At 43.4% G+C, this 22,017-nt stretch overlaps 1 protein-coding gene and 1 pseudogene across 21 annotated transcripts in view; one reads left to right on the forward strand and one right to left on the reverse strand.

Annotated features, from left to right (window-relative positions):
• EWSR1 (EWS RNA binding protein 1) overlaps nucleotides 1-22,017 on the forward strand; it is a 32,022-nt gene that overhangs the window by 9,600 nt on the left and 405 nt on the right. For 6 of the 21 annotated variants that reach the window (XM_035268470.3, XM_035268482.3, XM_035268504.3 and 3 more), the window contains 12 exons: nucleotides 1,611-1,797; nucleotides 5,982-6,149; nucleotides 9,845-10,056; nucleotides 11,437-11,617; nucleotides 14,392-14,429; nucleotides 14,966-14,998; nucleotides 15,323-15,441; nucleotides 18,054-18,183; nucleotides 19,822-19,944; nucleotides 20,718-20,880; nucleotides 21,217-21,314; nucleotides 21,580-21,832. In XM_035268470.3, the coding sequence (XP_035124361.1) occupies nucleotides 1,611-1,797; nucleotides 5,982-6,149; nucleotides 9,845-10,056; nucleotides 11,437-11,617; nucleotides 14,392-14,429; nucleotides 14,966-14,998; nucleotides 15,323-15,441; nucleotides 18,054-18,183; nucleotides 19,822-19,944; nucleotides 20,718-20,880; nucleotides 21,217-21,314; nucleotides 21,580-21,832 (1,705 nt within the window). Of the gene's footprint in view, nucleotides 1-1,610; nucleotides 1,798-5,981; nucleotides 6,150-9,844; nucleotides 10,057-11,436; nucleotides 11,759-11,816; nucleotides 11,893-13,237; nucleotides 13,510-14,391; nucleotides 14,430-14,965; nucleotides 14,999-15,322; nucleotides 15,442-18,053; nucleotides 18,184-19,821; nucleotides 19,945-20,717; nucleotides 20,881-21,216; nucleotides 21,315-21,579; nucleotides 21,833-22,017 lie in introns of those variants that run through there. The other 15 variants (XM_035268474.3, XM_035268489.3, XM_035268512.3 and 12 more) reach the window with 6 other exon arrangements.
• Nucleotides 4,212-4,853, reverse strand: LOC108594076 (peptidyl-prolyl cis-trans isomerase A pseudogene; annotated as a pseudogene).

Genomic DNA, 22,017 nt, shown 5'->3' on the forward strand with positions numbered 1-22,017 from the left:
AAGATGGTTGTACAAAAAGAAGCTGATAATTGTTTTTGGCCAGTATGTGAGAACACTTTAAAGCCCTAAATATTAACTAAAATGAGCAGTCTTGATTCAATATTTATTTTAAATATGAAGACTTTATTGTGAGATTTAGTGAGATTTACACTTTTTGTGTGTGATGGATATAAATGCTGGCATTTAGACCAAACTTTTTTTTTTTTAATAGGGTCTCTATTGCGTAGGCTGAATCTTGGCTTACTGCAGCCTTGACCTCCCAGCCTTAAGCGGTCCTCCCACCTCAGCCTCCCAAGTAGCTGGGACTAAAGTCTCACACCACCATACCCAGTTAATTTTGTTTATTTTTTGTAGAGGTGAGGTCTGTGTTGCCCAGTATGGTCTCTTAACTCCTGAATTCAAGCAGTCCTCCCACCTTAACCTCCCAGAGTACAAATCATAGCTTTTATTACATGGCTTGATTGTGCCCATTGACCATGAGAAAGAAGAGCCCAGCACAGGGAATGATTGTAACACCTCTTAAAGGAAAGGGACTCTAGTTAGGAGCTGCAGACTTTAGGGGTTTTGGTCATGCTTCATGCCCATGTCCCAAGGGAAAGGCATGGGTCCTGCCTCATCTGGCAGAGGCAGGAGCTAGGGAGAGAATACATCTTGCTTTGCAGCATACCTGTGAGAGCAGGTCTTTACTGACACCTGGTTAGTGAAATACTGAAGGGGAAGAGGGACTCTAGGGTTTACCTCCAATATTGCTGAGCAGGAAAAGGCCCTTTTGCTTGTGGTAGGTAAGTAAGAGAGGAATGGAGCTGAGTAACTTGATAACCAGGCAGGAATCTCATTTGCAATGTGAAAACATTAGCTTTTAAATATTTGTTTGGAGCAGTATTGAAGTTGAATTTTCAATAATTCACCAAAAAAAGTTAAGATAAACTGTGTTAAGCAACTATAATTTATAGTATATCTTAAATAATTCACCAAAAAAAGTTAAGATAAACTGTGTTAAGCAACTATAATTTATAGTATATCTTAATTATTCATATGTTCAAGTAATTTCTAGTTTCTTTAAGCTTGTGCTTCCAGTGATGTAGTGCTTGGGACCAAAGTAAAGTGATTAAATTAATTCCTGCCCAAATTGCAGGTTTTAGTGCTAGAACTAGTACCTGGGATTATTTTAAAATGCTGTGTCATTTCCCTTTTACCTTTTTTGGGGCGGGGGGAATTTTATTTCTGCCTGAGGGTATTTGGGCGTATGTAAGTTTGTTTAGAAACTTATTAAGAAGGCCTACTAGCGAAATCAGTACAGACTTGGCAAAAGCAGGCTTGTCTTCTATTCAAGAGGAGGCAGAAGGAACCCCATTTTCTGTAGCATGTCATGTCATTTCTGTTAGGTGTGGGTTTAGAGCAAATGAGATAGTTGCTTTACCAAAACTAGGTACATTCAGAAAACTTAGGCTTTAAATACTAGTTTGTTGCTATTCTTGCTGAAGGGGGTGTATTTAAAGGGATTCAGTATCACGGTGGTTTTAAGTAAGTGGTTTACAAATTGTTCTGATAATGAGTAGGCAGCTATCTGCGGGGGGCCTGAAATCTGATGCAGCTCTCCTTTGTTCTAGGTTATACTACTCCAACTGCCCCCCAGGCATACAGCCAGCCTGTCCAGGGGTATGGCACTGGTGCTTATGATACCACCACTGCTACAGTCACCACCACCCAGGCCTCCTACGCAGCTCAGTCTGCATATGGCACTCAGCCTGCTTATCCAGCCTATGGGCAGCAGCCAGCAGCCACTGCACCTACAAGGTAAGGCCACAGTCCATCTAATGGGTCAGTCTCACATTGGAGGGAAAGAGAGCAACTAAGTTCAGTTAAGAGAATCTGTGATCAAGCCTGGCCAAGATGGTGAAACCCTATCTCTACTTTACTAAAAAAATACAAAAATTAGCCTGGCGTGGTGGTATGTGCCTGTAATCCCAACTACTCCGGAAGCTGAGGCAGAGAATTGCTTGAACCTGGGAGGCAGAGGTTTCAGTGAGCCAAGGTCGTGCCACTGTACAAATTGTTCTGATAAATCGCTCTGTCTGGGTGACAGAGCAAGACTCCTTCAACAACAACAAAAAATCCGTAATTTAGTTCCTTCTTAATGGTTGAAAAGCTTTCACATACTCGCAGATACTCACTGTCGTTAAAGTTAATACAGTAACTGATATGCTAGAACATATCACAGGAATAGTCTGCATTTAACTGTGAAATTGGATGGGTGCAGTGGCTCACGCCTCTAATCCTAGCACTTTGGGGCTGAGACAGGTGGATGATTTGAGGTCAGGAGTTCAAAACCAGCCTGGCCAACATGATGAAACCCTGTCTCTACTAAAAATGCAAAAATTAGCTGGACATGGTGGCGCATGCCTATGATCCCAGCTACTGGGGAGGATGAGGCAGGAGAATCACTTGAACCGGGGAGACGGAGGTTTCAGTGAGCCAAGATGGTGCCACTGTACTCCAGCCTGGGCAACAGAGCAAGACTCCATCTCAAAAAATAGAGTGAAATGGTGCCATCCCAGGGCCAAAATGAAGAATGGCACTGAAGAGTTGTCTGATTTCAGAATGACCCTTTGGGGTAGGAGAAGGCTATTGTTTTTAAACCTAGAAGAAAATTAATTTGCTTCTGTGTGTGTTTCTTCACAATAGCATAAAACTGATACAGTTGTACTTTGATGTTTTATCTTTGGTTTCATTGATCCTGTAAATGGGTAACTGCTTTCTCTTTGGGAGAACATGGTAGTTCACATGGACAGGAGGGGAAGGAGAGCATCATGTGAGTCAAGAAATGGTCATATAACCTGATTGTCTGGAAAGGACATATCCATATCCAAGAAATCAAACATTACCACCTCGGCTTAAGCAGTTGATTGCATTATATAGAAGCTTGATAATCTAAATACTACAGGCAAATAAAAATTCTTAATTGGGTACCCTGCTATAGGCTTAACAGAGCTCATACCCCGTGACTGGTTAGCAGGTAAACAGTTTTAATTATTACTTAACAACAGATTTTAGTTCTTTGCTTTAGACAATCACTTAGGTGGCTTCTGTACCCAGTCTTCAAGGTACATTGAATTCTGGTTTGAAAGAAGACATTTTAGGGGATAAAATCAATTTCTAACCTAGACTTATATGCTCTAGAGGGAAGAAACAAGCTCTGACATTCATGAAATTACTTCTAAAATGCTCAGTGAGTAATCAGAGCCACTTGGTAGGCAGCCTTTGCTGTAGTTACGTTAAACTAACTAAAAATACTCTGTTGTCCAGGCTGGAGTGCAGTAGGCTGATTCCTGGAAGGGCCTCATTCAGAGTGTTATCAGATATATGAAGTCCCATTTGATACTCAGATGCAACAGCATATCCAAGCCATATCTGGAGGGTTTTATATATGAATTGGGTTTTGATAAGTCATCCCTGTTTTTTCAGTCATTACCCCTTTATAATAGCTGTCTATCTTGTAATCATTGGCAGCTCTTCCTTTTCCCCACTGGAAAGAGGGGCATGGGACCCGTTTCAGCTTGGGAGAAGTTAGTACTTTACATTCTCTCTTGTCTTCCTGGTTTTCTTGTTTGTTTTTGTTTGTTTTCTGAGATGGAGTCTTGCTCTGTTGTCCAGGCTGGAGTGCAATGGCGAGTATGCCCGCCTCCCAGGTTCAAGCAATTCTTTTGCCTCAGCCTCCCAAGTAGCTGGGACTACAGGCATGTTCCACCATCCCCGGCTAATTTTTGTATTTTTAGTAGAGACAAGGTTTTACTACATTGGCCAGGCTGCTCTTGAACTCTTGACCTCAAGTGATTCACCTGCCTTGGCCTCCCAAAGTGCTGGGATTACAGGTGTGAACCACTGCGCCCATCCTGCCTGTTGATTCTTTGGGCTTTGCTTAAAATATTAATAGCTCTAACTCACTGTGCTGCAGCCTTGGTATAAATTGTTAGGGCTAAGAGGCAATAGAAACTCCTGGAGTTTTTCTTTGGAAATGAGATTAATTTTTATCATTTAACAGGGATATTTACTTCCAGGTTCATCCAAGCAGGGTGTTGGCAGGGGTCTCTTTGCCTTACTCTGGTGTTTCCATTACAGAAACTTTATTGTTGTTGTTGTTATTTAGTCTTTATTTCATAGTCATAAACTTACTCTGCAATCCAGCTAGGCATGGAAGGGAACAAGGAAAACATGGAACCCAAAGGGAACTGCAGCGAGAGCACAGATTTTAGGATACTACGAGCAAATGGGGTGGGGGGTGCTCTCCTGAGCTACAGAAGGAATGGTCTGGTGGTTAAGATAAAACACAAGTCAAACTTATTAAAGTTGTCCACAGTCAGTAATGGTGATCTTCTTGCTGGTCTTGCCATTCCTGGACCCAAAGCACTCCATGGCCTCCACAATATTCATGCCTTCTTTCACCTTGCCAAAGACCACATGCTTGCCATCCAACCACTCAGTCTTGACAGTGCAGATGAAAAACTGAGAACCATTTGTGTTGGGTCCAGCATTTGCCATGGACAAGATGCCGGGACCTGCATGCTTTAGGATGAAGTTCTCATCATCGAATTTCTCCCCGTAGATGGACTTGCCACCAGTGCCATTATGGCGCGTGAAGTCACCACCCTGACACATAAACCCTGGAATAATTCTGTGAAAGCAGAAACCCTTATAACCAAATCCTTTTTCTCTCCAGTGCTCAGAGCACAAAAGTTTTCTGCCATCTTTGGAACCTTGTCTCCAAACAGCTCGAAGGAGATGCGGCCCAAGGGCTAGCCGTCGATGGCAATGTGGAAGAACACAGTGGGATTGACCATGGCTGATACTACAAGGCTCCAGGCGGTGGTGGTGTCTCCCATTACAGAAACTTTAAGCCAAAGTTGGATTAACTTATGGCAGCCCAGTTTAGGAAATGTTTTTTTCTGGTTTGTTGGTTGGTTTTTTGTTTTGTTTTGTTTTTGAGATGGAGTTTGCTCTTGTGGCCCAGGCTGGGGTGCAATGGCACAATCTCGGCTCTCTGCAACCTCTGCCTCCAGAGTTCAAGTGATTCTCCTGCCTCAGCCTCCTAAGTAGCTGGGATTACAGGTGCCCGTCACCACACCCGGCTAATTTTTTTGTATTTCTAGTAGAGACGGAGTTTCACTTAGTTGACCAGGCTGGTCTCAAATTCCTGACATCAGGCAATCCACCTGCCTTGGCCTCCCAAAGTGCTAGGATTACAGGTGTCAGTCACTGCCCCCGGCAGTTCGTTTTTTGAGATGGTGTCTCTCTGTCACCCAGGCTGTGCAACTTTTACCCCAGCAATCCTACCATCTCAGCCTCCCAAATAGCCGAGACCACAGGCATGTATTACCATACCTGGCTAATTTTTTTCTGTTTCTATAGAGGTGGAGTCTCCCTGTATTGCCCAGGCTAATCTCAAACTCCTGGGCTCAAGCCATTCTCCTGCCTTTGCCTCCCAAAGTGCTGGGATTACAGGTGCAAGCCACCATGCTTGGCCTGGTCTGTTTTTAATAAATGAGAAACATAAACACACAAATTCTCTAAATATGTGATGCCATGGACTTAGGTAAATGTTACTCTAACCTAAAACTTAAATTATTGTTAGTTTCTTGTTTTAGCAGTCCCCTTAGAAAAAGCATTTATTCCCTAACAGATTACTTCTCCCAGATCACCTAAACTGGTAGCACACAATACCGAAACGCTGTTTATAGCTCTTACTGTGATGTCTCTTCTGTGGATACAATTGATTCTCCCCCTTCCTTAGCGTTGTCTTCCACAAATATAGTGGGATTGACACTGGGTTTGATAGTTTATTTTAGGATTGTATTTATTTCCAAGCTTAATGGTAACATTGATTATTGCTCATAGATGTGTAGCAGTCTTACCCAGTTGTTTTGTGGTTGGCAGACCACAAAAAAAGGTCACTTTTTGATTTTACTTTTTATTTCTCTTTTTAGACCGCAGGATGGTAACAAGCCCACTGAGACTAGTCAACCTCAATCTAGCACAGGAGGTTACAACCAGCCCAGCCTAGGATATGGACAGAGTAACTACAGCTATCCCCAGGTACCTGGGAGCTACCCTATGCAGCCAGTTACCGCACCTCCATCCTACCCTCCTACCAGGTCAGTCTACTTTTTGTGGTAAGTAACAAAACAGTTTCTTTCAGGTTGTTGACCAGCTTGCTTTGACGTCTTATAGGTAAGGTATGTTCTGTCCCAGTGATAAATGGTCTGACCATACTTAGTTACATTAAAGCCTCAGTTATAGGTTCCCACAGTGTTGCCTGGCAGCTAGTAACTATTCTCTCTAAATACAGACAAACATTTTTTACTACTCTAGGTTCTTCCTTTTGCTGTTTTAGTTAACTCAGATGAGAAGGAGAAGTATAAGAAAGCATGTAAATAGAACCGTAAGAGCCAACTTCTCCAATGCAGTTAGGATAAGTACAGGGCATTATGATTCACCTTAATCATTTAGTATTTTGCCTAATGCATAAAAGGTCGTTGAGGCACTAACATTTTAATGTTTGGAGCAAATCTTTTTATTTATTTTATTTTTTTTTTGAGATGGAGTCTCATTCTGTCGCCAGGCTGGAGTGCCGTGGCGTGATCTCGGCACACAGCAACCTCCGTTTCCCAGATTTAAGCCTCAGCCTCCGAGTAGCTGGGACTACAGGCACATACCATCACACTCAGCTAATTTTGGTATTTTTAGTAGGGATGGGCTTCACCATGTTGGCCAGGCTGGCCTCAGATTCCTGACCTCAGGTGATCTGCCCACCTTGGCCTCCCACAGTGCTGGGATTACAGGTAGAAGCCACCGTTCCTGGCTTATTTATTTATTTTTATTTATTTTTATTTTTAGACAAGGTCTTTCTCTGTTGACCAGGCTGGAGTGCAGTTCACAATGACAGCTCACTGTAGCCTCAACCTCAGTCTCAAGCAGTCCACTCACCTCAGTCTCCCAAGTAGCTGGACCTACAGGTGTATGCCACCACTCCCAGCTAATTCTTGTGTTTTTGTTTTGTTTTTTGTTTTAAGAGATAGGGTTTCGCCCTGTTGCCCAGGCTGGTCTTGAACTTTTGGGCTCAAGCAGTTCACCTGCTTCAGCCTCCCAAAGTAGTGGATGGTACTACAGACAAGAGCACCCGTCCCACTTTGGTGTTTTTTTAGTAGCAACAAGGTTTCTTGGCCAGGCTGGTCTTGAACTTCTGACCTCGTGAGCCACCGCACCCATAAGTAGAGGAAGAGCTGCAAGTTTTCCTTTTTGAGACAGTCTCACTCTGTCGCTCAGAATGGAATGCAATAACATGATCTCCATTCACTGCAACCTCTGCCTCCCAGGGATTCTTATGCCTCAGCCTCATGAGTAGCTGGGACTACAGGCGCATACCTCCACGCCTGACTAATTTTTGGTTTGGTTTTGTTGTTTTGAGACGGAGTTTCATTCTTACTGCCCAGGCTGGAGTGAAATGGCACAATCTCAGTTTATTGTAACTGCTGCCTCCCGGGTTCAAGTGATTCTCCTGCTTCAGCCTCCCGAGTAGCTGGGATTACAAGTGCTAGTAGAGACAGGGTTTCACTATGTTGGCCAGGCTGGTCTCCAACTCCTGGCCTCATGTGATCCTCCCACCTTGGCCTCCGAAAGCGCTGGGATTATGGGGTTACAAGCATGAACCACCGTGCCTGGCCTACAAGTTTCTTAACCCATGTTTAATTAGATGTGGATTTTCTTTTTTTTTTTTTTGAGATGGAGTTTCACTGTTGTTACCCAGACTGGAGTGCAGTGGCACGATCTTGACTCACCGCAACCTCCGCCTTCCGGGTTCAGGCAGTTCTCCTGCCTCTGCCTCCTGTGTAGCTGGGATTACAGGCATGCACCACCATGCCCAGCTAATTTTTGGATTTTTAGTAGAGACGGGATTTCACCTTTTTGACCAAGATGGTCTTGATCTCTTGACCTCGTGATCCACCCGCCTTGGCCTCCCAAAGTGCTGGGATTATAGGCCTGAGCCACCACGCCTGGCCGTGGGTTTTCAAATTGTTTGAATTGTTCCCTGAAACTTAATTTTGCTACAAGTAGCAGGGTTTTGGTTTGGTTTTTTTTGTTTTCCACTTACTCCATTTTTTTCTTTTTAAAACAGACATGAACAGGTTTAGGATCAAGTAGAATTGACTGGGTTTTTCTCCATATGGCTTGGAGCAAAAGTGGGCAGGGCTTACAACTCTTCTTCCACAGAGCAGGTTCGTACCTATTATGTTGAGAGCAGTTAATCTGGCAAGTTAGATAGGTACACAGTGAGAGACTATTGAATTCATAAAGCTGTGGTTGTGGTGAGAGATGTGGTGTGTTAGAACCTTAGTTTATTTATGTTTGGAGACAGTCTCCCTCATGTTGAGGCGGGGCTACAGTGACACAGTGATAACTCACTGTTGCCTTGAACTTCCTGGCCTAGTTTAATCAGACTTAAAAATATATGTTCTTACTGTTTATCATCATGATTTGTCAAGCTTAATACGAGTTTGTGGTTGTTTTTGTTTTTTTTTTTGGTTTTGAGACGGAGTCTCGCTCTTGTTGCCCAAGCTGGAGTCCAGTGGCATGATCTCGTCTAACCACAGCCTCCACCTCCTGTGTTCCAGCAATTCTCCTGTCTCAGGCTCCAGAATAGCTGGGTTTATAGGCATGTGCCACCACTCCCGGCTAATTTTGTGTTTTTAGTAGAGAAGGAGTTTCTCTTTGTTGGTCAAGCTGGTCTCAAACTCCCAACCTCAGATGATTCACCCACCTCAGCCTCCCAAAATGCTGGGATTACAGGCATGAGCCACTGTGGCCAGCGTAATTTTATTTTATTATTATTATACATATATTTTTTGAGACAGAGTCTTGCTCTGCCACCCAGGCTGGAGTGCAGTGGCGCAATCTCAGCTCACTGCAACTCTGCCTCCCAGGTGTAAACAAATCACTTGCTTCAGCTTCCTGAGTAGCTGAGACTACAGGCACATGCCACCATACCCAACTAATTTTTGCATTTTTTAGTAGAGACAGGGTTTCACCATGTTTGCCAGGCTGGTCTCAAACTCCTAACCTCAGATGATCTGCGCATTCCTGCCTCCCAAAGTGTTGGGATTACAGACGTGAGCCACCGTTCTTTTCAAGTTTTATTTCTGTGAAAGAATGTATCTGATTAGTTTCTCTCATGTAATTGACGTAAAAATTTTAATATTTATCTTTCATACAGTACCTTCATTCTGAAGTTTCCTTATCTGTTCTTTATTAATACTTAGATTTTATACTCAGGTATGCCTGAAAGATTGAAAGTAGCAAAAATAGATCTTCAGGAGAAAAACTACTATTTTTGTGTTCCATACCCTTAACCCTTCAGGATTGTTAACTCGAGATTATTGGCTGGCAGGCTTGGAACTAAATGTCTCACTTCACTCTCTCTAGATTTTCTCAGTCCTCATTTCACTGGGTCAGCCTTCCCCAAGTGCATATGTGCATTAATACAGGAAGTATCTAAACTCCCATATTTGCCTTGAATATAGTTGAAAATGACATTGTTTTAAATGGTGGTAGAGATTAAGAGGAAACTCTTTAAGGGTTGTACAGATGATTGTTAAAATGATTCCCCTTCTCATTGTTCTGAATACAAAAATATTTGCTGATTTGAAATTCAAATTGTTGATGTGTAGAAAGTAACTGCTGTTTTATGGATGTCTGTGTCACACATGCTCTGTGTGTCTCTCTTATTTAGGGGATTTGAAATAACAAGCCACCTCTCCTTTCTAAAAAGCTTTTTTTTCTTTCTTTCTTTCAGCTATTCCTCTACACAGCCGACTAGTTATGATCAAAGCAGTTACTCTCAGCAGAACACCTATGGGCAACCGAGCAGCTATGGACAGCAGAGTAGCTATGGTCAACAAAGCAGCTATGGGCAGCAGCCTCCCACTAGTTACCCACCCCAAACTGGATCCTACAGCCAGGCTCCAAGTCAATATAGCCAACAGAGCAGCAGCTACGGGCAGCAGAGTGAGTTGCTAAGAGACAAAACCAAATAAGAATGATAATGTTTGGAGTTTTTTGTGGATTTTTTTGGTTTTGTTTTTGTTTTTGAGATAGAATTTCACTCTTGGCACCAAGGCTGGAGTGCAGTGGTGCAATCTTGGCTCACTGCAACCTCTGCCTCCTGGTTTAAGTTATTTTCCTGCCTCAGCCTCCTGAGTAGCTGGGATTATAGGTGCCCACCACCATGCCCAGTGAATTTTTGTAGAGACGGGGTTTCACCATGTTGGTCAGGCTGGTCTTGACCTCTTGACCTCAGGTGATCTGTCCGCCTCAGCTTCCCATAGCGTTGGAATTATAGGCATGAGCCACTGCGCCCAGCCATATTTGGAGTTTGCAAACGAGGATACTGTACCATAGTTTGCTTTTGGAATCCAGGATGCATCTTTAGGGCATGACATTCTAACAGCTAAAGATTTTAGTGCTTTTTTCCAATTTAATTGTTTTTAGTACACCTTGCCAAAAAAGATGAGATAACTGTAATTGATCAGAAAAAAATGTTTTAGACTGCTAGCCCTGCTGTCTTTGGGGAGGTTGTATGCAGTGAGTAATTCCAATATTGTCTGGCCTGTCAGTCATTAATGTAAAGTGAGCAGGCAGCTATTGCAGGCTACTACAATTTTGATAGTCAAGTAAAAGCTGTTTTTTGGTTGCTGTTTTTTTATATCCATTAGTGTGGGGTAAAAGGCCAGGCACGGTGGCTCACACCTGTAATCCCAGCACTTGATGGGAGGCCAAAGTGGGAGAATCACTTGAGGCCAGGAGTTTGAGACCAGCCTGGGCAACACAGTGAGACACCCTTTTTAAAAATAAATCAAGATTTAAAAAAAAAATAGAAAAGGGAAAGGGGAAAAATATTCTCACAGAATATTTACAGTTCTTTTGTGTGGAGAGAGGTAACCAAAAACATAAAATTATTTTCAGAATTTAGTTTGTACCAGGATTGTTGCTCTTTTTAAATTACATTCCATCTATGGGGATATCTTAACAAATGAAAGGAGTAGTGTGTTGCTTTATGGAGCTCAGCCCCCCCCGGCTCTGTTTTCATTTCTTCAGTATAGTTCAAAAGAAGCTGCTTTTGGAGACATCTTAGGATACAGAACCCTATAAACTATATGTTAGCCAGAGGGCTTTTCTAACTATATAAGGTTATTTCAGCCATGATGAACCAGCAGTTTTCATTGAACTTAAAAGAGCCTACAATTAAGGGGTGCTTTATCATGATGTAAAGAAGGTGGCACCTTAGTTAGTGCCTTGCAATTGAGGGTTTTGTGATTCCAGGAAAAAGTACATCAGGCAGTGGTGTGAATGCTGGTCCCTGGCTTACAGATGTGACTCTTTCCTCAGGTTCATTCCGACAGGACCACCCCAGTAGCATGGGTGTTTATGGGCAGGAGTCTGGAGGATTTTCCGGACCAGGAGAGAACCGGAGCATGAGTGGCCCTGATAACCGGGGCAGGGGAAGAGGGGGATTTGATCGTGGAGGCATGAGCAGAGGTGGGCGGGGAGGAGGACGCGGTGGAATGGGGTAAGAGCAAACCTTTTCTCCTTTTACCTAATTTTGTTTCATCCATAGGATTTTCAATGGAAAGAAGGGACTGAAAGACATAAGAAATTAATTTCTGCATTTCCATGGACAATCTGTTGAGCTCAAGCCATCTTCTAAAACATGGAAATGTCATCTTTGTGGCATTATTAAGTGGCAGTTTATTTTCTTTCCCTGCCAGTATACTTTGTTGGGTCGGGGAGAACAAAGAACGGTTTTGAAACCAGAGCTTTCAGTTCCCTTCATGGTTTCCAGAGGTGAGAAGCCTCTGTGGGTAATAGATTTGGGATGGAACACACACAACCCTTCTAATGACCCTAAGTTTTTAACTAATTGCCTTTAAGTGGTTGTCTTGAAATCCTGGTGTATATACTGCAGAAAAGGAATGCAGCTATTTTCCACAATGTTTGTCCCCAATTTCTGTTTATACTCAGAATTGTTGAACATAATAATGAAGATCTTGGTTCCATAATCGTTAAAGTATAGCCTGAGGTGCACCTGATACATAGAGTTTGGATGGAACACAGAAAAATCCAGTAGCATTTTGCAGAGTAATGTATATAATTATAGGCTTACTCCCTACTGGAGATTTTGAAAGTCTAAATCGGTTTGACCATTTTGATTGATGGCACAATCTGGTTTAGAAAACTTTGTTTAGATCAATGACATTACCCTGCTGCCTCTGCCTGCCCTTCCCCTCCCTTCTCCCATTCCCTTTTCCCTAACTGGTATCTGTACTTTGATGAAGGTGAGCTGTATTGGTGGTTAACATAATCCAGAAGGCTTAGTTCTGTGTGTGTTCTGTCCCTAATAAACTAGTTTTAAAAAAAAAAAGTTATGCAGAATGTTAGATATTTACATTTGGTATGCCATTATTCTAGGAAAAATTAAATAGCATTTTTAAAAAATAGAATGAACCTCAAAATTAAGTAAAGTTGACCTTTAACTTTCATACTAGCACGTACTCTTTACACTCAGAGATACTGTTTTGCATATTCTGCATAACTTTAAGAAAGTCTTTAGTGAAATCTTTATTGGAAGAAAGTCATTTGATAACATGCAAAAATTTATTGATGATTTGATATAAAGTAAAATCAATCTTGTGATTTGGAAAATATTCTATTATAAAGGTTTCACTTCTTTTTGGATGTTTTAAAATAGACGTAGACACTTGAAAGTACTATCATCACGTCTCAAATCACCTAGAATTCCTAGTATTTTTAAATTGCTAAAACAATTTCAAGTTTATTTAAATATCCAGAAGATATAATCCTAGTAATTGTGCTAGACTTTGCTAGTAGAGGGGGCCCCTCTTTCCATTTGAGAAGTCTCTCTCAGAGCTGTAGAAGAGACCATGGCTTTCCCCATAGGTTTTGCAGCAGACTGTGAAGTAGTCTGTCGGATCCTGTGGGGATAGAACAGGGGCATTTCCCTCGTCCCCCCTTTTTATTGTGGTGTGGTGATGGTTTTCAGTGTCTTCTGCAGGTAAGGCACTCAATGTTGTTAACATGCCCTTTTTCATTGCCTCAGTATTTTGATATTTTCATTGGCTGTTAAACGTGGAAACTTTTTAACATGCTTTGTCGCATTTATATGCTACAGGTTACAAAGTGAGAGCCTTGTATACACTTCAATACTTAAAAAGTACCCGTACTCAGTACTCAGCCGGCAGCATAATGAAAAGTGGGACTAGACACGGTGTCCATATGGAGAGGAAAAATATACATAGAATATTTTTAACAAAATGTATTCATTGTATAAATGGAATCCTTCTGTAACTTTGGTAACTGCATACTTGTTGTTTGGTAATGAACCAGAGGAGGTATAATACTCTAGAATTGTGTAACATTAAAGTGTAAACTTTTGTGTTTAAAGAGAGAGAACATTTTATGGTGTGTACTTTTAAAAGGAAACAAAGCTGCATGCAACAGCTTGAAATTGTATATTCAGGTATTAAAGGTGCAATACTGGTTAGAAAAAACTCAGGGCCTCCCACTGGGGAGCTGCCTTTATTTAATTCTGAAGAAAACAAAATCTAACCCAAAAAGTCCAATTCATATTTCCCCCTCCCCTCCTAAAAATAAGTAATTTTACATGCCCGTAGTCATTATTCTAACTGATAATGTCTATAAAGTTGCACCCCCAGTCCGTTGAGCCTTGGTATTTGTTGTAAATTCTCCTTTCACAGCGATTGTTAAATCTGTTAGTTCCCTGAGATGTATGGCTTTATGCTGAAGATTGGCTGGATGCGTCCTCTGATGTGTGTTGTAGGAATTTAATGTGGTTGTTTCCTGCTTTATTTTACTGTGACTTGTTAGGAAGACCAGGGCCTCATTTGGCTCTCCTTTGGGAGAGGTTGAGGGTGCACCTTTATGAACATGGAAAGGTTTATCACAGCAGTTAACCCCCACTTGCTCCTCCCCTCTATACCAAGCTCTTCCGGTTTTTCACCTGATGGGGTGGGTGTTTGGGATCTGTTTTTTTCTTCCTAATTTGCCAAGTATTGCACTATTAATACCAGCCCCCGAAATGAAAGGAACCAATCACACTGGTGTGTACAATCAGACAAGCAAGGTTGTATATTGAGGAAATTTGAGCAAGCTGCCCTGAAGAAAGGCATAGTGACAAGATGAGAGAGATGCATTGTTTGGAGATGTGTTTAGCCAGTGCCCTTCTTCCCCAAGAGCCCCCCCAAGGCTCAGAGCGGTACTGGCTTTTAAAGGGAAAGGCCTTCATTTCTTCGTTTATCCCCCCAGCAGCGCTGGAGAGCGAGGTGGCTTCAATAAGCCTGGTGGTAAGTTTTTGAGTATTACCATAGATAGTGTTTAAAAAAAAAATGAAGTCAGTTTTTAGAAAACTATAATTTTTTTATTAGTTTCATAAGCGGTTTAAAAATGATCTATACAAAAGAGACTAATGGGTACTGCCGGCATTGTCTTAGGGGTAATAAGGTTAACCTATGGTTACAAAACAAAGGGTAACTTGAAGTATTGAGTAACTGCTTCTGTAATATGGGGGAGAATAAATTTTTAAATTTGGTTTATTTGGAGGAAATATTTTGACTTAAATTTAACACTGATTTGGCACATAAGCATTGAGAGTGTATTTGGTTAATGGTTTAGAAGCAAACCAGCAAAGAAAAAAGCAAACCCTAGCAAACCTTTCACAAACGTTAAAGAGGCACTGCTCCATTTTAGCAGTGCGGGTCATTTTGAATTTAATCAATCCCCATCAAATGGTGGTATAGTAGATAGCTATGTGTGTTTGTAAGGTTTGTAGCTTGCAAGACGTGCACTAATAATATTTTATATGATCTTTCCTGGTTGGCAGGACCCATGGACGAAGGACCAGATCTTGATCTAGGTAATTTTGAATTCTCGAACTTAATACTGGGCTTTATTAATTAGTAACAGAAGTAAATGCATACTTAGAGTTCAGCAGCCTGATAGACCAGTGTGATTTTCTTGCTGTCAGGGACAGTTTGGGGTATCCTTTATTGTGAGCATCTACTCATAATTGCCTTAAGCAGAGTAAACCAAAAGTTCCATAGCATTCTTAATTCTTCTTAGTATGCTTGGTAGTTTTCTTAGATTTATGATGAATACCCTTGGGCAATAGTGACCAGGTAATTAAGAAACCCCTGTAGATACATGATAATAACTCCTTCTATCTTGTTTTCTCTGGAAGGCCCACCTGTAGATCCAGATGAAGATTCTGACAACAGTGCAATTTATGTACAAGGATTAAATGATAATGTGACTCTAGATGATCTGGCAGACTTCTTTAAGCAGTGTGGGGTTGTTAAGGTCAGTAAAAGCATAACCAGGTCATCTGGCAGAATTTCAAACCACAGAGCATTTTAAAGAGATTGAATTGATGTTGAGAGTAGTTTTTTAAGGTTGCTTTTGCCTGACTTCTTTCTGGATATCTTATGGTTTGTTCCTTAAGGAAAAAAAAAAAAGCCTTTTTGGCCCCGCCCCCGAGACTTTTTGAAACGGAGTTTCACTCTTGTTGCCCAGGCTGGAGTGCACTGGCACCATCTCATTGCAACCTCTGTTTCCCAGGTTCAAGCAATTCTCCTGCCTCAGCCTCCCAAGTAGCTGGGATTACAGGCCTGCGCCACTACATCTGGCTAATTTTGTCTTTTTAGTAGAGATGGGGTATCACCATGTTGGTCAGGCTGGTCTTGAACTCCTGACTTCAGGTGATCTGCCCAGCTTGGCCTCCCTGAAGTGCTGGGATTACAAGCATGAGCCACCATACCAGGCCTTCTCTCCCCAAACCCTGGGGACAGAATCTTGCTCAGCCTCAGTCTTGCAGGTTGAAGTGATGATTCTCCCGCCTCATCCTCCCAAAGTGTTGGGATTACAAGCGTGAACCACTGTGCCCAACCTCAAATTATTGCGTCTTTATGCTAATTCTTAATAGCTAGTAGTGCATACTATTCCTCAGGGATTTTGACTGTTTTTTAGCTGTTGCTCTTCTGTATAAATTTTTGAGTCAGTATATGAACCCTGTAAACTTCAAAACCTTAAAACTCCAATTGGATGTTTACTGAATCTATGAAGCAATTTCAGGAGAATTGGCATTTTTGTAATACCGAATAATCCTTTTTCCCCATAAAAATTTTATATCTCCATTTATTTTATTATTTATTTTACTTCAAGATAGAGTCTCACTCTGTCACTCAGGCTGGAGTGCAGTGGCGCAATCTCGGCCCTCTAACCTCTGCCTCCCGGGTCTTCTTGCCTCATCTTCCCAAGTAACTGGAGTCACAGGTGCCTACCACCATGCCTTCCTAATTTTTGTATTTTGAGTAGAGACGTGGTTTCACCAGGTTGGCCAGGCTGGTCTTGAAATTCTTACCTCAAGTTATCCACCCACCACTGCCTCCCAAAGTGCTGGGATTACAGGTGTGAGCCACCACGCGAAGCCTGTTTAGTCTATAATAGAGACTTGCTTTTCTTAAAGGTCTTGCAAATTTTATCAGTTTTACTTCTAGGTATTAGTTTTATTTTCAGGTTGGTGTGGTTAAAGGTCTTCGTTAAATGACACTGATTGTTAACAGTTGTATAGAAATACAGTTGATTTGGCCACATGCAGTGGCTCATGCCTGTAATATCATCATTTGAGAGGCCAAGGTGGGCAGATCACCTGAGGTCAGAAGTTCGAGACCAGTCTGGCCAACATGGAGAAACCCAATCTCTACTAAAAATACAAAATTAGTCTGGCATGGTGGCGCATGCCTATGATCCCAGCTACTTGGAAGGCTGAGGCAGGAGAATCGCTTGAACCCAGGATGCGGAGGTTGCAGTGAGCTGAGATTGCTCCATTGCACGCCAACCTGGGCCACAAGGGAAAACTGTCTCAAAAAAAAAAAAAAAGAGTTGATTTTGGTATTTTAGTAAATCTTACATAAGGCGATTTCTCCCTACTTGTAGGTATGTGTGTGTGCAGATACCACAATCACCCCAAAAATAAAATGCTTATCCTGGTTAAGAAAGTAGTATTTACCATCAAAATTTTGAAAATAAAGATGTTAAAATACATTTCCAGGCTAGGTACATTGGCTCACAGGTGTAATCCCAGCACTTTGGTAAGCTATGGCAGGAGGATCCCAAAGATTGCTTGAAGCCCAGGAATTTTGAGACCACCCCAGACAAGAGTAAGACCCTCTCTCACACAAGAACATGCATTTCCACATTATTCATACCGCAATTTTGCTTTATTTCCTTTAAGTCAGAGGCATCCAGACGTATATCCTGTTACAATTTTTTAAGCCCTATAAATTGTTCTCAAGTGTTACTGGATATATAAACAATTACAGACTAAATGGATCGTGTGCATATTTAATGCAAAAAAGTACACATGAAGATAGATTCTTGCACAAGGTGGCTCCTGAATTCAAGTCAACCACATCTGATCTTCAGCTGAAAAACTATTTCTAACTGGAGGAAGTAGTGGCTGTGTTAGACTAGCTAAGAATCCCTGTAATTTACTAACAGCCTGTACACTGTACTTGATGGTTTATGGGTAATTTTCTTTATGCCAGTCATGTGTTATATGGTGGCATCAAAGGCCTGACTACCCCTGCGAGGTAGCCGTGCTCACTAGGTACCTGTCTGGGCACAGAAAGTGCTAGGGCAGCTGAACAGGCACCAGGAGAAGATGGCTAAGGAAGGAATGTGGCCTGTCCTGTTAGCTTTCTTTGTAACATTGAGTCTGCTTTGGTTTTTATGATAAAACACAGCAGGGGTAGAGGAGAAATAGCTTAAAATTCTGAAAAACTTAGAGAAACAGTGACATTCTAGTAACTTACTACATGTGAAAAATTGGTGCTTTTCCTGGATTTTGCCTGGATTTTTTTCTCCCAAGTAGTATATTGTAGTCACACCTAACTGTGCTTTTCTGTGTCTAGATGAACAAGAGAACTGGGCAACCCATGATCCACATCTACCTGGACAAGGAAACAGGAAAGCCCAAAGGCGATGCCACAGTATCCTATGAAGACCCACCTACTGCCAAGGCTGCCGTGGAGTGGTTTGACGGTAGGATGTACTCACTGGCATTCTTCATCTCCCTGCCTATGTGGTATGGCCAGAGGGAGGAAATTGAGAACCATAGGCGCAAGAAGACCTTCCATCTGTTCCTGGGGGGAGTGGATTGCCAGTCTCCCTTCAGTAGTTCTAGAACCCAGTCATTGACCCTGGATTCGGGGAGATCCCTTTATTTTCGGGAATTAGTATTACAAATCCACCTTGGTTAAAGTGGCAAACACTTCTCTAAGCATGGATTATCAGAAGATAGAGAAACCCTTCAAGAGGGTTTTAGGCCAGGCACGGTGGCTCATGCCTGTAATCCCAAGATTTTTGAGAGGCTGAGGCTGGTGGATCACAAGATCGGGGGTTTGATGCCAGCCTGGTCAACATAATTAAACCCCATCTCTACTAAAAATACAAAAATAAGCCAGGAGTGGTGGCACATACCTGTAGTCCCAACTACTTGGAAAGCTGAGGCAGGAGAATTGCTTGACCTGGAGGTGGAGGTTGCAGTGAGCTAGATTGTACCACTGCACTCCAGCCTGGGCGACAGAGCAAGTCTCCATCTCAAGAAAGCATCTTAGCCAGTGTACATTTTGCGTATAGATAAATACATATATAAGGCCTTGACATTAATGCTGGGGTGTCGCTTCTGACAAAACCAACTTGAAAGCATTGAATGACTTGGCCAGGTCCAGTGGCTTGCACCTGTAATCCCAGCACTTCAGGGGGCCAACCCAGGTGGATCATTTGAGTCTGGGGGCTCAAGACCAGCCTGGGCAACATGGCAAAACCCTGTCTCTACAAAAATTAGCTGTTCAGGAGGCTGAGGTGGGAGGATCACTTGAGCCCACAGAGTTTGAAGCTATAGTGAGCTGAGATCACACCACTGCCCTCAGCCTGGGCAACAGAACAAGACCCTATGTCAAGGAAAGTGTCAAATAACAAGTCTTGGCTCTCTTTTCTTGGCCATGCAGTCAGCCCCCTCCAGCTTACTTTTCTCCTTAGAGTAGAGTGTTTTTTGCCTTTTTTTTTTTCTGGATAGTCTTCTCCTACAACCTCCGCCTCACAGGTTCAAATGAATCTTGTGCATCAGCCACTCATATAGCTGGTAGACCACAGACACACATCACCATACCCAGCTAACTTTTTATTTTTAGTAGAGACAAGGTTTGCCATGTTGGCCAGGCTGAGGGCAGTGGAGGTTTTTGAGTATCCTAAGTGTGGCCTTTTTTGGCCAGACATGATGGCTCTTGCCTATAAGCCTACCATTTTAGGAGGCCAAAACAGGAGGACTGCTTGAGCCAAGGAGTCCACCAGCCTGGGCAATATAATGAGACACTACCTCTGCAAGAAATTTTATAAAATTAGCCGGGCGTGGTGGTGTGTGTCTGTAGTCCCAGCTACTTGGGAGGACTGTTTGAGCCTGGGAGATTGAAGCTGCAGTGAGCTGTGCCACAGTACTCCAGCCCTGGCAACAGAGCAAGACTCCCATCTCAAAAAATCCTTTTTCTGGCCTTGCCAGTAAAGATCTTAGAGAATACAGGAGGGGCAGACCTGATTCATCTGGGGTTAGTCATTTGATGTCGTGGAGTTGGTAAACAACAATTATGGGGCATTCATTGATGTTCTGTTGTCTTGTTCCAGGTAAAGACTTTCAAGGGAGCAAACTTAAAGTCTCTCTTGCTCGGAAGAAGCCTCCAATGAACAGTATGCGAGGCGGTATGCCACCCCGTGAGGGCAGAGGGATGCCACCACCACTCCGTGGAGGTACTCTGTCTGAGCTTCTATGTTGCATTAAGAGGTTTTCAGTACACTTCATGCCCTTGAGAAACTTGATTACTAGAGTGAAGATGTTCCCATTAGAAAGACTAAAGTTGTATGTAGAGTTTGAGAGCTAACAGTGAATGTTGGTGGGAATAAAAGGAAGAGGAGAACGTGGGAGGCTGGGAGCCATTCTGCCTATCAACTCCAGGCTGCCCTTTATTCTGCTTTGGTTGTGTCTGTATAGACATGCCTACCCCTACCCCGTACAGAATTGGGGAGCTCAGCCAGGCACAGTGGCTCATGCCTATAATCCCAGCACTTTGGGAGGCCAAGACAGGCAGATCACCTGAGGTGAGGGGAGTTAGACACAAGACCTGACCAACATGGTGAAATTTCATCTCTACTAAAAATACAAAAATTAGCGAGGTATGGTGGCACATGCCTATAATCCCAGCTACTTGTGAGGCTGAGGCAGGAGAATTTCATGAACCCTGGAGGCGGATGTTGCAGTGAGCTGAAATCACACCACTACACTCCAGCCTGGGCGACAGAGCAAGACTCCGTCTCAAAAGGAAAAAAAAATTGTGGGAGCTCTGTTTCTGTAGAGCACGGAACCCGCTTCTTACAGGGAAGGGGCTGATGCCTGAGCCACACGGAAACATGGGATGGGTGATGGGGAAATGACAACACTGGTATCTGTGGGTTTACTTAATGATTTTTATTTCCCATAGCAAATCCGGTGCTACAGAGAAATGACTTGCTGTTTCTTGTGGTAGGTCCAGGAGGCCCAGGAGGTCCTGGGGGACCCATGGGTCGCATGGGAGGCCGTGGAGGAGATAGAGGAGGCTTCCCTCCCAGAGGACCCCGGGGTTCCCGAGGGAACCCCTCCGGCGGAGGAAATGTCCAGCACCGAGCTGGAGACTGGCAGTGTCCCAATCCGTATGTACTTGTCTTGGCAAATTGATATCCTTCGAGTGAAGCCACCCTTCCCGCACCCCATCCCCACTCTAGAGCACATGGCTCTGTCCAGGGGAACAGAATGATGACCCTGGACAGAGGTCCAGGGGTCACTAACCAGCCATTCCCTGGATGCTTCATAGCCTTCTGAAGATTGATTTGACCTGTCCTGTGGGTACATGGCTGCTTGAGGCTGTGCCTTAAAGCCTGGGTGTACAGAGATCCTCTTGATAGTGAGTGTGTACCTGTTCACACACCACCTTTCCTTATCTTCTTTAGTTCAATTGGTGATTTCTGCTGTGATGTAATTGTATGCAGGGGTTGTGGAAACCAGAACTTCGCCTGGAGAACAGAGTGCAACCAGTGTAAGGCCCCAAAGCCTGAAGGCTTCCTCCCGCCACCCTTCCCGCCCCCGGGTAGGTGCAGGTTTCATGAGTGTCCCTTCAGCTTCCTGGTGCTAAACCTCTTTTCTTACTTTGGGCTTGGTAAATGGCAGCTGCCCTCTGCTTAAGAACCTTGGGTTGTCGTCATGTCATTTCTAAATTGTCAGCCAGATGCTGAGATTGAGAGAAATGTTTGGTTCGTTTCTGCCGTGAGAGAAGGAAGCAGAGCAGCTTCCAGTGTGTCCTCAGCGTCTCTGCAGCCCCACTGACTGCTGTCGCCCTGCTTTTCTCACCTCAGGTGGTGATCGTGGCAGAGGTGGCCCTGGTGGCATGCGGGGAGGAAGAGGTGGCCTCATGGATCGTGGTGGTCCCGGTGGAATGTTCAGAGGTGGCCGTGGAGGAGACAGAGGTGGCTTCCGTGGTGGCCGGGGCATGGACCGAGGTGGCTTTGGTGGAGGAAGACGAGGTGGCCCTGGGGGGCCCCCTGGACCTTTGATGGAACAGATGGGAGGAAGAAGAGGAGGACGTGGAGGACCTGGAAAAATGGATAAGTAAGTGCTGGTGAAAAGCATCTGCGGGCTGACAGGCAGTGAGAGGACAACCCCTGCCAGCTTGGATGGAACAGGTCCCCATGGTGCTAGGAAGCTTGTGACAGTGCTCGGGAGGAGTCAGCAAGGGGCACCTGGGGGCTCAGGAAGGGCTCTCCCTTCCCATTCTAACCAAAGGGCCCTTTTTG

The sequence above is a fragment of the Callithrix jacchus genome, chromosome 1 (assembly GCF_049354715.1).
Source record: "Callithrix jacchus isolate 240 chromosome 1, calJac240_pri, whole genome shotgun sequence".
Lineage (NCBI taxonomy): Eukaryota > Metazoa > Chordata > Mammalia > Primates > Cebidae > Callithrix > Callithrix jacchus.